Source organism: Falco punctatus (genome assembly GCF_963210335.1).
Source record: "Falco punctatus genome assembly, chromosome: 7".
Taxonomy (NCBI): domain Eukaryota; kingdom Metazoa; phylum Chordata; class Aves; order Falconiformes; family Falconidae; genus Falco; species Falco punctatus.
In genome coordinates this window covers 18522704-18541508 of record NC_137587.1, presented here as the reverse complement: position 1 = coordinate 18541508, position 18805 = coordinate 18522704, and the positions used below count along the sequence as shown (strand labels likewise).

The 18805-nt window shown below is 33.4% G+C and overlaps 1 protein-coding gene across 9 annotated transcripts in view; it reads right to left on the bottom strand.

Moving 5' to 3' along the window:
- The window catches only part of RYR3 (ryanodine receptor 3), a 248358-nt gene that overhangs the window by 28478 nt on the left and 201075 nt on the right, over nt 1–18805 (bottom strand). For 7 of the 9 annotated variants that reach the window (XM_080395881.1, XM_080395877.1, XM_080395880.1 and 4 more), the window contains 12 exons: nt 13995–14165; nt 13469–13528; nt 12216–12347; nt 11235–11347; nt 8428–8527; nt 5600–5709; nt 4712–4763; nt 3989–4036; nt 2372–2471; nt 2040–2119; nt 1701–1777; nt 18–91 (listed from right to left, as the gene is read on the bottom strand). In XM_080395881.1, coding sequence (XP_080252007.1) covers nt 18–91; nt 1701–1777; nt 2040–2119; nt 2372–2471; nt 3989–4036; nt 4712–4763; nt 5600–5709; nt 8428–8527; nt 11235–11347; nt 12216–12347; nt 13469–13528; nt 13995–14165 — 1117 coding nt within the window. Of the gene's footprint in view, nt 1–17; nt 92–1700; nt 1778–2039; nt 2120–2371; nt 2472–3988; nt 4037–4711; nt 4764–5599; nt 5710–7274; nt 7372–8427; nt 8528–11234; nt 11348–12215; nt 12348–13468; nt 13529–13994; nt 14166–18805 lie in introns of all 9 variants that reach the window. The other 2 variants (XM_080395875.1, XM_080395879.1) reach the window with 1 other exon arrangement.

Below are 18805 nucleotides of genomic sequence, written 5' to 3'. Positions count from 1 at the left end.
AATTTAATTGTACTTACGAGTTCCTTCTTCAGTAACCATTCCCAGGCCTTCTGCTTTATTTTGTCTCTCAAACGCATTCAAGTCAAGAACACTTATATTGGGAGAAAAAAAACAAACACAAACAAACAAAAAAACACCAGGAAAAAGTACTGTAGTACACCATGGAAAATTATTTTCTTCTAGGAAATCTCTGGAGGGCTTCAACAACTGGTTTTGACCCACTGTGACATGCACTGCCTCATATTTTGTTTAACATGAATGTTAAATAACAGAGTTTGGTATCAATAAGGGTCCAGTGCCCATTTCTGAGCAGAAATGAGTCTCAGATCAGGCCTCTTACCTAACTTAGCTAACTTTACTTCCAGTAACGTCATTCATGGTTGCATGCATAAATGAAAATTGGAAAAGGAACCTGGAATACTGCTCTTTATATTGACTTAAACCTGCCTACCAAAAGGACATTACTGCAGTTATTTCTCAGTCACACTGTTTGCCACTGAATTATTACTATTATTTCTATTACATTGTACTGTATATATTATGCACTATAATGCTATTCAGAAGACTTACAGAATCTGTTTCCATATTCAGAAGACATACATGGTATTGATTCTTCTCTTCCAAGGTCAAAATATACTGATATCTGAATTTTCTTTTGCTAATTTGGCATAGCCCAGCACGTGGAATAGCATTCCAAATATAATTCTACAATTATCTGATTTTTTTTTTCAGTTAAACAGCAGCGCAGTCACATATTCTACTATCTAGTGACATCATTAAAACCAAAAGCAAATTTTAAAACATCATTTTCATTCTCTTTTCAGTGTTCAAGTCATTTTATCAAAAACTTTTTTAATGAAGTCCCGAATGATATGTATACACAACTGGTACTGTCATCACTGCAGGTCCTGTTTGAGCAAGTCCTTCCTAAATTGTTTTACATAAATGGAAAAATTACAAGACAGATGTATTTTAATTAGGTTGAAACAACTCAGCCATAATTTCTGCAGTGCAGGCCTCCATTCCTTCCACGTTTTCTCCTGCCTTCATATAGCTTCTCCATTTCTAATTCCAAGTCTACTCCTTCAGAACCTGTCTGCTGCTTTATAAAGGCTGAGAAATGGTGATTGTTTACTGGAGTAATCAGAAACACCAACATGATCTTTTTTCCATGATCTTTATGGAAGTCTTTTACCTTAACTGATTTGAACTTCTGTTTTATCAGGTGAATGGACTACTGTAGTCTCACGAGCCGCATGCCATCTCTAACAAACCTGATACATATCCATAGAATTCAGATGCAGAGACAGAGATTATGCAACTCATCAGAGATGTGCAGAAACTGAAAGCCTAGTAAAGCTCCACTGGCCTGTCTCTTCTTCAGTGATGGCTCTTCTCCATCCTTAGAACACCCAGACAGAAAACTTGAGGAATCTGGGACTAGTAAAGAAGCTATTACATTTCACTTTTCTGCCTCTCCAAACTAAGCCTTCAAAGGCATACATACTTTGCTTTTTTTCTCCTTGGGAAGAATACTCTAAAAGATTAACATACTATTCCTCTGATTCACAAAAATTTCCCACAAGAGTTCTACAATCTGTGGCTCCTGTAATTTAAATCTAACAAACCCACCTGCACTGAGCAATAAGCCACCAATCTGAATAAAACTGGAACTGTAATAACATGATTTACGCTTTTACCTGCAGGACTGCATCAAGCCAGAGAGACTTTGAAAAAATCCAGCATCCTTTTTCTCCTTCAGGTAGTCTAGCATTTTCTAGAGGACATTTTAATAAATAAATGAATAAATAAATCTGTATTAAAATTATTTGAATTAACAACTTATTGAATTACCATTTGAAATGCAAATCACTGGCAAGCAATAATATTGTTATTGTACAAAAAATACCTTGCTATTTCTTCACTGTTTAGCTTAAAATTAAATGCACTAAAATAGAAACATGACAGAACACTAAATTCTTAAAACTACTTGCCTCCTTTATAAAAGCAAGACTTGCAATAGTTTATAAAAGCATTACCTGTTGAACTATGGTATTCCCACCATTCAGAATAGCAATACCAAGTTTTAGTGTTTCAACAACCATGGGTCCTGGATGACCTGTCAAAACAAGAGTACAGTCATCAAAACTTGCAATTATGATCTATTCAATAAGAGAAGCAGTCTGGAAATTTTACTTAGTATCATTGTAACTGACATTTATTTCGCCTTGTTATATATCCTATATGAGTTGGATATGGTATACATATCATAGGTGTAATGATATAATACGCTATATATGTGTATAGCTGTGTATAGCTTTATGTATGATATGTATATCATGTATACTTTTAATACTTCACAGAACATTACCTTTGCTTGCACTAATCATCTGAAGAACCATTTCAGCAGCTCCACGATCATGTAAGCGAGCTTGCTGATAGAGAGTTCTCTGTTTTTCCATTTCTTTCTCCTGGGAACAAAAATGAGAACAGAATACAGACTGGAACTGATTGAGGAAAAATAGGAAGATGAGAAATCTGAAGTTGTTGAAGGCCATCTGCCTCCATAATCCATGGGTTGTTTGATTCCAAAAGTTCAAAACATATCATCTTTCTTTTAAATGAATAACCTAGTAAACTGGCTCAATACACACTTATTCTTGCATTTATTCTAGTACACTGTTAATCTTGCATTTATTCTAGTGGGCATATTTAAAATACTTGCACATTTGTGGTGGTGCATCTCACACCCCCCCCCAGCCTGGTCTATGATGTCAGGAATTAGGCCTTTATACATTAGGCCTTAGCCTCTGTGTAGTGAGTTGGGTGGTTAGGCATCCTTTGACCATACTAGCAACTTGCACTGCTGAGGTGGGAAACTGCACTGGCTGTACCAGAAACATCCCTTATCTGAATGACAACATCTTGGAGCATTCCTTATCTGGACAGTAACATCCCTAACAAGTCTAGGAACACTCCTTATTATGACTCAGAATGGTACAATACCACCATCGATGGAATTTTGAGAAAAATTCCATTAATTATTGACTCGTATTGTGGCCAGGATGGAAAATCAGTGGTGATTAAAGCCAATCATCTCTGAACCTATAAAAAGCAGTCCTAAGTGAGGCCCTCTGAACTCTCCTGGGCCACAGAGGGCTGTGAACAGCATCTCCCTCTGAGCAGGACACCTCTCAGAGCTTGTGAACTCACAAGTTTTTAATACTGGGGGACTGTCACCAAAAAATGATGGCAAGGCCTGGGATGATTTTCCTGCTTCTTGAGGCTCAGCCCTTTGCCCGTTGAGAAATGCAAAGGTATTTGATGTAACTATTTCACTGAACTCAAGAGGAACTTTTAATAGCTAGACCTATTTGTACATAAGTGTCTATACTTCTATTCTTTGTGTCTGTGTGCATGTGTGGATGAATTGATTTAGTAACTTCATAATTAGTATAAATATTACTATTTTGATTCCATAGTTAAGCCACATTTTTAATTTAAGTATATCCTGTTTGATTCACTTTGTAAATGATAAATTAGTTGATGAGTAGGTGCTGCTAAAATCCTATGATCAACCTTAAACTGTGAATATTCTTTATATCCTGTAAACATAAACCATTGACCAAGTCTGAGACTAGGATTTGATCTAGATGCACCTAAACTCTATTAAGAGTTTAGAAAGCAAGGGGCTTCATTCTGAACCTTGTGACTCAATGGGAGGGTCTCTCTTACCCTTTTATATTTTTAGTCTCTGTGTAAATAATTTTGGCTTAATTTTAGTCTGATTCTTCTTTGTGTGATTTATCTATGTGGTAAATAATAGAGTGAATCTTGCCATCAAACTTTGTGAAGTCACACTCCCAAAATTTCCTATTAAAACTATTTCACTAATACTTTTGATGGTGATTCTTTAAGCAACTTAACCTAAACCACTCGTTCATTACATCATTAGGTGATGAGAAATAAATGTTATCTAAATTCTCACCTCAAATGTCTTTTCCTTTTCTTCTTCTTCTTCTTCTTCTTGACAACTCTTCAATGTTAGAAAGAGAAATCAGAAGATTTTGCTTATGAAACAATGCCTAATTTTATTATAGTGTTTCTGCAAAAATGACCAAAGGATTTTTTTTCAATCAGCTATTAAAGGCATTAAGAAGATTTTAAATCCCTGTAATTGTAAATAGCTGTGCTCATCCACCTAAGAAGCTGCTATTCCTAATACTTCAGGGTATTCATCCAACTACATATACACCCTGTATGTAGCCTGTATACAGGCTATGTGTTCCTGTTTCATATCTCTATTTACATCCATAATAGTTATCTTCAGTCAAACTCTCCTCACGTCAGCTGTAATCAATATGTTGCAAAAACCGACGGTGAACTTATTTTTTACAAACTTCAAATATTAACTCCAAAATAATTACCCAAAGAACAAAGATAACTAACATGTTAAGACTGCTCATTAGTTAATCCTGTACAAAAAAAAGTGCCCCAAGTGATACCAACAGAATTGCACCTACTGGAATTCTATAATATTATTTTAATGTAGGAAATGTCTCTGAAAAGCATTTGCTTCATTAAAAATACAGAAATTACAAGTATCAACCAGTCCACATAAGAAACAGAAGGAGAAGGTTTAAAAAGCATCTAATATTAATGGGAAGTACCTGAATAGAGTGAGGGACAGAGCTTGAAATGGTATATTTACCTTTGCCATCATGGCGGAATAGGCAATATATAAAGGATCATCTTCTAGTTTGCTATAAAAAGTAAAAAATATTTTAAATTATTTTACGATGTAGTAATTAAAAGATGTCATACTCCTGCTAAAATTTAATACCATTTTTATTAAAGAGTGTTTTATTAAAGTAGATACAAGTCTACTTGAAATGCTATTACAGTTGAAAACTGTATTATAAATGTATTTTCTTATCTCAAACCAAGTCTCTGTAACATTTTAATTAAACAATTTAGAGGTATATTTGGACAACCAACTTAGTCATATTGGATAAATAAGGATCACTGATTGTTGCATGTGCAGAAAAGTATTATGGAGATATACATTAGAATAGTTGTAACTGCCAGATGGCAAGATTATGTTAGTCATACAGAAAAAGTCTATAAAGCACTGGAGTACTCTACTCATACAAAATACATATTCTAATAAATAGTCAGAATTCAAAACAGAAACTGGCACTAAAAGAGATTCATGCCAATCATCAACGAAACCTTTTCTGACATACTGAATAACAAGAACACACATCTATTAGCAGCAGAGACCAGGGGAGGGTACTCTGAATGAACCATCAGTTCCTGTATTTTATGTTTATGTATGTTTCTATGAGAATTCATGTTCCGTTATTTCTGTATTGAGTATTTACGAAGTTTTTAAAACGTCAAAAATAATCAGTATTTGTCTCAATATAAAGGTTATACCAAGTTTAAATACATGAAAATTCTAATGAAACTGAGGCAAAAAATATTCACCATGCGCGATACTGAACTGCAGCCATGTTAAATCAGTTCTGTAATGTCACTAGAAGTTCAGTTATGGTGTGCTTTTATTTAATATGCTTTTCAACACAGCTCCTTTTACCTTCTCTCTGTCAGAGCACTGCGACTGAAATAGAGGATAATCTGATGAAGTGGGTCAGGCTGTTTTTTCTCAGTCTCTTCCTCTTCCTCTTCATCTTTTTTTGGAGGTGTCTGTCTCAAGATTTATATCAGAATTTACAAATTAAGCTTCACGAGTAAGAACAAAATTGAGTAATTAAGCTTAGAAAAGGATTTCAGTAATTTTATTCTGTCTAATTTGTATTAACTTCCAGTATTTATCTTATTCAGCAGCTTACAGCATAACCCGCAGCATTATGTGCCTGTATGACTCAGAAGGAGTTAGGAAGAATATCTGATGATTATTCTTATTTGATAGTAACACTATAAGTTTCTCTTCTGCAAGATACTGAGACTGAAAATCTTAGGGAAGCCTTATTCAGCAAAAATTATGTGTTTCCAGTGGACCAGAACTGAAAGAAAGTCCCAGCTCAGTTATTTAGCAGAACTATTGGCAAATGAAACTATTTTTAATAACATCATCAAATACACCCTGTTCAGACTACTGTTTGCTACAACACTTTCATGTATCATTCTAGGTAACCTTGATTCAGCAAATATAAGGACTACTTTTACTTCAAGTTCAAACATTTTCTGGTATTTTGAACTATATCATAGCCAGCACTGGCAGAAGAGCAGCGTATCACCTTTACCTTGTGTTATCACTCCTTTGTAGGGTTTACAATTATTGTAGATTTACTGTAATTATAGTAATAATTGTAATTAAAGAAATTCAATTTACTTCTCTAATAAATCTGAAAGAATTCTAATCACTGTTTTGACTAATAGCCTCATTCCTTCCTTTAGAAAGAAGCAACAAAGTCAAAGACTGTGACCACATAACTGTCCAGAGTATGAGAAGAATATATTAGCTGTAATTTTGAAAAGCCATACAACCTTCTATACTAGCGGGTCTTTAAAAAGCACAATATGAGTGCTTTTGCTCACAATGAATCATCTCCCAATACATCTTCATGTGATCCATGAAGCTATATGTTCATTTTCATGGTGTTTAGATACTATGAAAATAGGCCCCTTGGAAGTATTTTAGACAAAATATGGAGAGGGAAGAGAAAGAGCAATAGGCTTTCTGAATCTATATTCGGTTAATAAAATGCTGAGGTTTACCAATAACTTTTAACAAGTACACATCATGTAAACTAAATTTTTGTTGAATATGGCTGCATATATTTATTTCTTATGATGTATCAACAAGAAAACAGCAAAATTAATTTGTATCAAAGCTGAAAATGTTAAAATTAAATATTATGTATCAACAAAAATTTTTAAAAGGGGAAAAGGATCAATTGTGTCAAGCTTTACAAAACCAGTAAATAAAATATAGGAACATAGGAATTACCATAGTGACAAAAATAGTCTGACAGTTCATCTAATCCATTTCTCTTCTCAGGAATGAGTATCACATGGTTTCTCTGAAGGCATAAACCACCCTAATGCCCTTCAGTGTGCATCACAGGATGAATGTCTTTTTGACCACAGCAGAAAATGACCTTATGCCCTGAAGCATAAGGATTAATATTTTATAAGTTTATGCATATGCATACAGTACACAAAAATTAAATCTAGGTTATAATAGATACATAAAATATACACTAAAGTGGGCACTGAAAAATATGCCCAATTATGTCAGTACTTACAGCCAAATCCTGAACTAGTTTCTCCTCAAATGAATATTCCTCTGTTTCTATCCAATAGTTCTGATAGCCATGGAGGAAGAGGTTAATAGAACGGTGCCTGGGGGGGTTGTGAAAGTGAGATCAAGAGGGGTAACGAAACATAGTATAACAGCTCAGGTGGTTAATGATTAGTAAGGATACATATTTGTACAATTCTGATCCTCTGATTGGTCAGTGAAACAAAATGCAAAGACAGCTAACATTCAGTGACGAATCTGCACGTGCTTTTGAATATTCTTACTGGGTTTTTTATACGCATGTGTATATATTATTTTTTGTTTTGAAGGCTTTGGGAGTATTAACATACATTATATATGAAACTGCAGGACTGGAACTTTAATGCAGGCATGGAAAAAATACACACTTGAACAGACTGAGAATGAGCGGATGGGATTTACACCTAAGAGATGTAAATCTAGTTTACCAGATTTAGGACATTGAGACAGCAGAAGTTGGCTGTCAACATCAAAATAATTATCAAGTGCTTTCCAGCACATTATCTGCAATCATTGCCTTCTTCCACATAGAAATGCCTAACCTCAGCTTCCTTTCTTTCCACTCCGAATCAGGGTAGTATTAATGTGTCCTCAAAGAGGCTGGATTAGAAATACACAAAACCTGGCTCTATAAAAACATCCACTTTTATAAAACTCTTAGGCATATTAATTACTATTATGCAGTGTTCATTAATTTAGGTTTCCACAGAAAATACAGCTCATGGCAATAAGACTACACATAATAATGGCCAAACCATTCCAAATTTACATTACATTTGGGGGGAAATTTTGGTTTGAGGTGCAGTACATGAGTTTACAAAGACTGTTCCACAGAGCCTTTTCATTTACTTGAATCCTGCAACACTTAAAAAAGCTAAACAAATTGGCTGTACATACTACAACTTGTTTAAATATACTGCACACATGATTATTTTATAATAGAATAGTTATTGAGGCTCTCCTGCTGGCACTGGTGCCATTTTATTGCCAGATTTCAAAAACTGACCAATCAGAATCTCCTCTGAAAATTGTACAAATTCATGTTTTATGATAACATCAAATCATGGCTGGGAAGGAATAGTGCGCATAAGCAAGAGGCTCTCCACAAGTTACATTACCGTTAACTTGAGTATAAGCCTGTCATACTGAGTTTTTTCATGTACTTTTTCCAGCCAAACACGTTGAAAGGTGCTCAGGAAGAAATTGCTAATTTTGTGTCTGAAGAAAAGCATATAGGTTTTCATTGAAGAAAGGAACAAGTTAAATTCAATAGCAGTCAGAATGTATTCGTAAACTGTGTATGAAAAATTGCCATGTACAACTTTGCTGTATCTATGTGCATATACAATGACAGACAATAAGACAAAGTTTTTTACAAATTAATTTCCTTAAAACAAATACACACATCTCAGAGAAAACATTTATCATATAAGACACTTTTTCAAAGCCATGAACATTCATTAAACACAGAACATGAAGAATTAGTATTTCCTAACTTAACGAATGTTTCTTTCCTTGAAAAATAGAAATATTTAAAAATACAACTATTTCCTTTGTATCTCCAGGCACTTCTCACAAAAGGGAATATTTGTAATATTTACGGTAGAAGTTAAAGTAATTTTCCTGTGAGTTAACAAATGCTTGCACATCAATAGACATTTCAATTTCTGAAATATCTTCTTGAAATTCCTAAAACCGGATACATATAAGAAAGTATTTTGAAGAAAATTAGATTAAAATGTAAGATTAACATTAGACTGCATTGAAAGCCACCTAAATCTCCAGACAATTTTCAAAAGAAAAAACTCGTTATCCATGGAAGGTTTTAATCTTCTCTAGGATAAATTAAAGAGTTCCACCATCATGCCTGCATACTGCCCTCTAAACTAATTGATTTTAGTGTCAAATTTAGAACTAACACTCCCAATAGAAAGCTGCAACTAAAATGAGAAAATAGACAAGATAGGAAGAGTTGCATTTGAAACTATGGTTCAAAGGGACTTATATAACTCCCAGAATTAATCATACCCCACTTGAAATAATCTCCCTAGGGTTCAGAGTTGTCTTAACACCACCATGATTTTAAATGATGGAAATAGCACATAATAGTGTCATAGCCGTATTTTCCTGTCAGAATCCTATGACATATCTAAAAAAAAATGTGTCTATAAACTAGTGTATTTTAATACTCTGTTCTGCACTAATAAGCTGAGCAATATAGCTAGAAGCCCCTGCTCACTGCAGGGGGGTTGGACTGGATGACCTTTCCAGCCCAAACCATTCTATAATTTTATGATTCCAAGTCCAAAGTGTTTTTTCACTCTTGCCTGTTTTCAAGAGCAGACACCACAATTAATTGGCTAAAATAGATTTATGACAGTCCACTTTTAGAATCTGCAAGACAAAATTGGACAGATTCACCTCACATTCATATTTAAATTAGGAGTAAACCACCACAAAATCTTCCATAAAGTTTAAGAAGAATCAACCTCAATCTTTTTAACACAAAAATATTTTTAATGAAAATACAGGTAATGTAAATGTTCTGCTTCAATAAATACTACTCCATATTTTCTTGAAATGAAAATACAGATTCATAACCCATTTTGCCCCTTGGCAAGTGTTCCATCAACCTCAAAGATAAATAAGAGTGGAATTTCTTAAGGCAAAAATAAGATGAACCATTTCTATCATTTGAGTGCTCGTATATATTCCAAATATTTTATAAAGTACTAAATCCAGAATATGGTTGTAAATAAAAAATGCTCATAAAAATGTTGTACTGAAATGGGTACTCTTCATGGCACTTCCTCTTGTTTTTCCAAACACAGTTCTTGAAGATGCAATGGTTGACGTTAGCTAGTTTGTTCTTATGTTGTACTGAAACCTTTTCATTCCTCTGGTTCTTTAAAGATTGCCTTGTGGTTGTGTAACAACTTACAGAAGTTATTATAGTCTAGAACGACTAATTTTTATACAGGAAGGATGTGTGCTTTTTACAGTATAACTGGCTTTTTATTTGTCTTGTGCAAACCTAATATCCTTCCAATATGTTAGCAGCACAGCTACAGACATTTAGCTGACATGTAGATTAGCATGTAGATTGGCTTTAATAAAAGCATTTAAAAATGTAATCCAACTCCTCTGTTAAATACATTGCAAACAATCTTTAACAAAAACATGAAAAAAGGTGAGAAGCAAACCTAAAGATGTGCTTAGGCTGTATCTGAATAAAATGCAGATTTGTTGAGAAGGAACAGGGGAAAGGAAATGACTCAAATGCTGCATGGTCTTAATACTCTGTTTAAAGCAGTGGATGGATCCAGGCACAGGATGTACTTTATCTTGGACTTTGTGCTATCTACATTCAACTGGAGAAAGAAGCAGAACAACACAGAAGTCCAAAATATCATTCTGCACTGCTCTTCCCCAAGAGCTGCTTTAATGTGCATAACATTCTGATGTAGTAGCTAAAGATGGCCACAGACAAGCTAAAAGGCATGAAGCATTCATGCAATAAAAGAGGAATAGCCATACAAAGTTTAAAAAAAAAAAAGATAAAAGAATACAAACACAGGAGAATAAAGAGTAAAACCAGCAACCAATCAGAGGCAAAAAAGGGACAGAAACAGCAACATCAATTTTCACAGATAACTTGAGGAACTAACTATACAGAGTAACAGCTGACAATAATGAAGCATTTCGGTTTTGAAGTAGTGTAATTCCTATGGTCTTTTCCCCCTCTGGTTATTTGTCAGGAGACAAGTATTTTGCTTCTGTGAGGAATTAGCTGTTAACTAACAAACTCTTTTGTCTCTTAAAATTACATAGGCCTAACAATCAACTTATAGGTACACATAATCAATATATGCACTCAGAAATGGAAACAAAAGTTACAAAAAAAATAAATCTTTAAGCCATTTACCTTGGCAGGTTGTATAATGGTGCCATTCTGAAACAAGCAACAACGGCCCTTTTGCGTTGTTTTGACAGGAGTTTGTGCCAAACAGCTTTCTTTGATCTCAGTGGTTGTTCAACCTAGGAGAAAATATCTTCTAATACAAACAATGGAAAATCTTCAACTTTTTTAAATAAAATTTCTTTTTAGCTAGTGGTTAATGTAGTTAGCAAATTAGAAAACATTACAAATGCTCCCCATCATCTGAAAAAAATGTTCTTTGGGGTTTTGTTTGTTTGTTTTTTGTTTGTTTTGTTTTAAGTAAGAAAAAATACTGGAGGGGGCTTACATGTAGTACTTCTCAGTTTATACAGAAAAGCTCAAGATACCAGAGTATCTCATGTGTAGGACTCCTTGGTAAAATTCCACAATAGTTATTTTATCTAACTATACATATTCAATTGTCCATGTGAACAAATTTCTGTGCTATATCACTTTGGAACGAAATGCATTCACTTTACGTGGAAAGACTACAAATGCCTTTTTGTACTTGTATCATTTCTATGAACAGGCAACCAATTCAAATATTGTTACAGCATCCTCAGGTGCAGAAATAGGAGACAGGTTAAACCCAGTATATTAAAAATAAGTGTACATGCAAATACCTCTTCTTAAATTTATGGAATTTTCAGCTACTAAATGGTGATGATTTGTATACTACATTTCTTGCAACTGTTCACAAAGATTTGCAGAGGCAAATACAACCTGAATTTTCCCTGAAGCTAAATTGATGCTCTTCAATAGATTACATTAAAAACTTTGCATATATAGACATCTGTATGCACATGTGTGTGCACATGCATGCATGTGCAAAAGTAATTTTTATGTGAAAACTTTAATAATGACACTTATTGAAGTCAAAATAATCTGTACAGCAAAAAAATCCCTTATACTACTCTAAAGCAAACACAGTGTGTTTTACACTTTACAAGACATTTAGCTTTTTACCTGTTCCAGATGATAGAGAGCAGCTGATATCCTCTGCACACGTTCCACATTTCTCTCAGGGTCAGTAGGTTCATCACTCTTCAAAATGTCTTTGTAGAGATTTAACTGCCATTTCACGGCTGGATCATCAGACTAAAAAACAACATATTTTGTATGTAAGATGCTGTATGAAGATACTGAATTTGACTACCATCACTATAATTTTCATAATAAAATAAAGAATGTTCTAGATACTCCCACTTCATCTGTCATCTTTTTGTCAAAATCAACATCTGCCAGCTGCTCAGAAAAATGGCATTAGATTCTGTATATACTGTTGGGTAACTGAACTCAATTCTTAAGCAAGGTCTTGTACTTTTATTTTGTGAAACCAAATAAAGGCCATTGGGACTTTTGTATCCCATTTATCTGAATTAAAAATAAGGAAGGACATTTAGTACTGGGACTGAGATTAACTCCTCGCAGGACTTCTGTACTGATGGTGGAAAGCTTTTTTATGAAGTCTAAAAAATCAGCTGGAATTTCAGTAGGTGAAGAGTTGCAGCCAAAGTTTTTTGGGGTTTTTTTTTGCAAGACAGAAATAGAAAAAACACATTAGAATTACTTAGTGTGTCGAATCTAAATTTATGTAAGCACAAATTTATAGCAATCAGATAGTCATCTCCTGTGACAGATAAATGAATTTCTCCTATTAGGTTCAAAGACCGTAGGCAATGATCTAAATTATTTATTATTTAAAGGATGATGAGGACTTCATTTTGGTATCATTTTTGACAGTATATTCAGCGTATAAATAGTAGTAACATAAATGTGCTTGTAAAGGTCTTAAACATTAAGATGACACAAGTTTTTATTATTTTATCATAGCTACTTCAGAATGCATATATGCTTAGAAATACTATTTAGTCATTAGTGAAAGTTAAGTTCAAGAAAAGAAGCTGAAATACTAGTTTGTTTTACTTTCATCTTGAATTGAGTTGATTTTAAGTAATTACAGCTTTAAAACTACCAATATCTCAACTCTTTACAACTGCCTCATTCTATAGGACTTCCTGAAATTTCAAAATACCAGGCAAAGCTACAAATAAACCAATTATTGTCAAGAAAAAATTATGAAGAAAAATGTTAAAAAGGCAGTTTTTCTAATAGCTTTTCAGATTCTCTTTTGTTTTTTTTTTTACATGTGATAAAAAATTGTGACTTCTGTGTTTTAAAAGTGAACAGCAGCATTTTTAAGACAGTTTTTATATTACCTTTTCCTGCAAATGTAAGTTGTTACGTAAATGTTCTTTGACTTCATCATCAGTGTCCCTCTGTAGAAAGGTAGAAGTATATTTCAATTCAGATTGTGATTCATCTCATAAGAATATGTACAACATTGAACAGCTATTATTTTAATATTGAAACTTAACCTCTTTTGTTTTCAAAATACGTAAATTACCAGAAGGGCATGGGATAAAGGCTTTCTTTAATTTTGACCACAAAACAAGGATTACACTTTGAAGATAATTAAAGCTAACTGATGATATTTCAGTATTTGGTTCAAATTAATATGTATATGTAAAATTGTACATTGTATACAAATAGGAAATGACATGGAAATGATGGCAGCTGTCTATACACACACCACTTTTTCTTGTGAAAGCACAATTAGCAGCTACAATTGCTTACAGTACATTGATATATTTAATTATATTGATTGCTTAGATAACTTGTCTCAAAGTTCAGTTTATAAAGTTCTGCTTTTGCATTAAGAAATACTACAAAGTATACACTTACATGGCTGTATCTAGTCTTAGCCAAAGAGATGAGCTCTTGATCTCCAGGAGTACACATATTCAAACCAATAGGAAGCATCTTTTTAAGTGCAGCTACAATCAAGGACGTTTGTATGGAGTACAAATCACCTCTACGTTTTGATTTCTTTCTCTCTTGATCTTGTCCTCCAGACTATAATTAAAAAATAGAAAAGTAAATGACTGTAATTCTCTGATCACACACTTTTCCAACATGCTTTTCCCCTAATGGTCCAAGGAAACCATGTTCCTGATGTAGTACAATTAATTAAAAATGCTACATTAGAGGAAGGATGTACAGTCTTGAGCAGGAAATGTAAAAGAATATTTTAGATGTGCACCAATGCAGAAATTACAATAACAGTAATACTTCAGTAGCAGTAACATACTTTTATGTGCATTCGTACATACAAATCTAACTATATTTTGTGGATCTTACCTCTCAAATCAGAATCAAACTTAAAATTAAAAGCTGAGTCAGTCTCAGGGGATGCTATTAGTCCTCAATGTTACAGAGGCAAATTCAGGATGTTTACATTTTTGTTAGAAACATAAAAAAAGTTATCCAGGATCTGAATGAAAGAATATTATCTGATTTGTCTCAACTGAAAAATACCAGTATCTAAAAGGCTTTAATTCAATGCAATAAAATGCTAATGAATTAGTGCCCCTGATAAAAGCACTGCTCTCTGGCTTCGGCTAATATAAGTAATTCTGGGATGAAAAATTAAGTCTTTTGCATCTTTGGAGATCGTGAGTAATAGGAAAAGGAAAACAAAAAAGACAGAGAAGTAAACATCACAACAGAACAACATCTGCCCTATCTTACAACACACACTGTACAACAGTATTTCACACAAAAGTTTTCATTTATGAGACAATGAACCAAAATCTTTAGAATGGATCCATATATTTAATGAACATATGGTAAACAAGAACAACATAAAAATAGCCCAGTTCTGAATTCTGTACCTAGATTAAACTCCTACTACATTCAAGGGGAGTTTTGCCTAAGATAAGATTTCAGGACTAGGCCACCAGGCTTATACAACAATACAAAATAGCAAATGCTTGCATTTAACCCTCCACATCCTTTTCCCTCTGTCAGTTAAGTTTTCTTCATTACTTGTGCAGTTCCACATAAGGATACAGCAGAATCCATTGCAATTCATTATTAACCAATTATTACTACACTATTATCACAGTAATCACTGGAAGAAAAAAAGACAGCCATACACATTCTACTCAGTGGTAAATTTTGGCAAATTCTGTCTTCTGGATGGTGAATCTCTGTGTACGTAGCTGGTGTTGAGCATTTTGCAGGTCAGAGGGAACACACAGTGGATGTGGCTTCCTTTCTTAAGGAACTAACAATTGCAAGAGAGTACTTTGCCTCAAAGCTTTGCTTTTGGAAGTGCCTTAGAAATAGCAGTGATGTAATGGCTATAATAATGACATTATTTGTACTCTACATTGACAACAGACAAACAAATCCCACAATGTATCACTGTATTCCAGTGGCGTCACTATGCAACTTAAATAAGGAATAACAAGATATAATATATATATACTAAAAAAAAAAGGTGGTGGTGGGGAAGAAGGAGGCATACTGGTTTACTTTTCTGCATCTTTATGCTTGAGGATGTTTTACACATCCAATTTTCTTTAATTTCATTTCAGATTAATAACTAGGTAGGAACAAGATAGGTGAACCTTAAAACCTGAACATTTTTAAAACATGAAAAGAAGACCCATTCTGCCTTTGCCTTCAAATTCTGTTGTCTGAATTCACAACTCGTGCTGATAAATGTGTAAGTAGAGTCACAGACACCAAAATGACAATAAAATTATGTCTCTTTCAGTGCTAATATGCACCTATATGAGTACATACAATAACTTCATTCCAATGTTTTGTCCTTCAATGTAAGGAGCATTAAAATTGAATATATTTTGCCTAAATAATTAACTGTGCTAAAAGGACCTTAACAGGAAGAATGATATAATCTGGTTGCCTAACAGTATAATGACCTTACTTGTCTGAGGATTTAAACACACAAATGGACATTTCTTAAACAAACATACACAGAAAAAGAATTACAGATTCTCCAGTAGGTTTTGTAATAATGTACAATTGAAAAGAGGAAAGAATTTATTTATACTAAAAAAAAAAAAAAAAAAATCAGCTAAAACTTGTTAAGGTGATGGAATTAATGTTTCTAGTATTTCCAGCCCTCTTAAAACCTTAAATTCTCTGAGATTACCATGACACCATTCATTAAATCCTACTCTATATACCTGGGGAAGTTTGACAATAGCAAAATGTGAAATCAGGTCTGCTAGTTTAATGCAACTGTTCACTTTTTAACTTATGCCTCCAATTTAATTGATTAAAACTCTTCACAGCATCATGTGTGCTTCTTAGCACACAGGGTGAGGGCAAAGATGAAAGCATTTTATGCTCCATTTTGCTATTCATTCTGCTTCACCAATGAAGAGCACACCATGTCTTGAAAAGTACTCATATATATATTAGAAATCCATATTTAAAAAAAGATAATGATGCAAAGGAAGGTGAACTGTGGTTCACTGGAGACAAAGGAAGCTTTGAATGCATTACATAAAAGAAACAGGGATTATTCAAAAGCTTTTTCACACCTCACATTTTTAGTAAAGATCATTTTGATTTTGGAAAAAAGTAGGATTTGAACTCTATATCTATTTAAACTTATTCGTTCTAATATAAGCTACTATTCATCTACAGACAATATATAGGTTACAGCACATTTCTCCCCTATATTTTTCTTGTATATCATAAGACAAACACATGTTTCTGATAACTCTACTTAGGCATTGCTTTCACAACATCTGCTTCAATATATTAACAAAAAAAAATAATCAGAATACAGAAAGACAGCAGAGGCAGAATGTACATGTAAAGTAATTACAAAAGGTAACTTTACTACATTTTCACATTAAGCAACATGTGGGAGTGCCAAAGGGAATTTCAGCTGCTCTGGTCAAATACTGCCACTTTAGCTTGGAGAAAATTTATAGTAGGTGGAACCCAGGCCTTCACTTTGTGACGCCACTGCTATGATCAATGGAAAGAATGCTTGGAGCCTGATCATCTCTAAATCTAAAACAAAGACACATCATGCACTTTGACCTGTACCTTTACTTGCATGGCCTGTATGAAAGAAAAATAAAGGAAAGAAAACATAAGTAAAAGTGATGAAAAGATGACAATTTCACAAGTTAGTAATAAACTTACAGCTTTATCAGGACAATAAAAATATAAGTTTGTAGCTAAACCAACAGACTGCAAGTGTATAATCAAATAAGATCTTCGTAAAATTTTTATTCACTTTAATCCTTATTAAGTGATTGAACTTCAGAATTTATCTGTCACTATTCAGCACTACCATTTGTTGCTTCAGCACATAAGGAAGTACATCTAGTAGGCACACACATCAATATACTAATTACTGCACCTTTTCCCAATATTTTTGAAAGGAGGAAGTTGTCTGGAACCCTGGATAGTCTAATAATGAAAAATATTCATATATTTTTCCATATATGTGAAACCAAAACAGTTCTTTCTACCTCTTTTCTCCACCAAAATATGACTGAGAAAAATTATGTTTAAAAACAGAAATTAAACTATCACCGTGAAGATGCAGCATTTCATTTATAGATGAATTTTCTATACATCTATACAAAATAGATGTATTTTCCCATTGCATAGCTCATTACTGTTTTGAAGACAGCCTGAGAGAACTTAAACTTATATCTCTCAGCAGTACCCATTTTGAAAACACTATTATAAACTCAACTATAACTCTCATACATACGGGTTTTTTCCTGTTTGCTATATTAATACCATAAAACACTTAAATAAACAGGTATTCCATAGTCAATACTATATTATCATTGTGTCAGGCAATCTTAAGAAGATAACAAAAAAACATGTAGTTATGGTAAAATGGCAAAGAAATTCAACTGTTACTCAGAAGAATCCTTGACCAGGCATGGGAAAATACTATAGAAAAAACATTGGTTAAAAACAAACAGAAAAATCATAAACAAAAACAATCTCCTCCTCCTGTGATAGCTCTAATAGCAACTTTGTTTTCTTGTGATACTTGAAATAGCCTCAAAATGTTGAAGCCAAGCTATTATCAAAATCTTTTATACCCTATTGTATTTATATCACATAGTGAAGAAAACCAGCTACAAGTCAAGAAAGACTGAAAGACTAACCATCATTAACATCTTAGAGTCTTCAATACCTTAATGAGACAAATAGCAAATTTTAATTGAAATTTTCAATTGTGTGATATATGTAGATGCTGCACAGACATGGCTCAACAGATATACACTGAGGGTATGTAAAGACAAGATATTTCGTTTATTAAACTTGACCATAAAAGTAATCCAGTAATGATTTACCATATTATATCTAAAAGAAACATATTCTCTGCAATTGAAATAGTTTGAAAGATGAGATTAAAAATGACTGCAGAAAATACTAACATGACATCCTCTAAGTAATGGTAAAAATGCAAATAATATGTATTACATATTACAATTGGGCACAAAACACAATGTTGTTTCATAATACAAACTTGGATTTTACGACTGCCTCAAACTTCCATAATAGTTCTGTCCAAATGATTTTTAAAAACAGACACAAAAAATTAATAATGAGGACCAGCCAATGAAAACTGCAGTAAGATATGCAAGTGTTTACCACCTGAGGTCATATATTCAGCCACACATTCATTTAGGTTACAA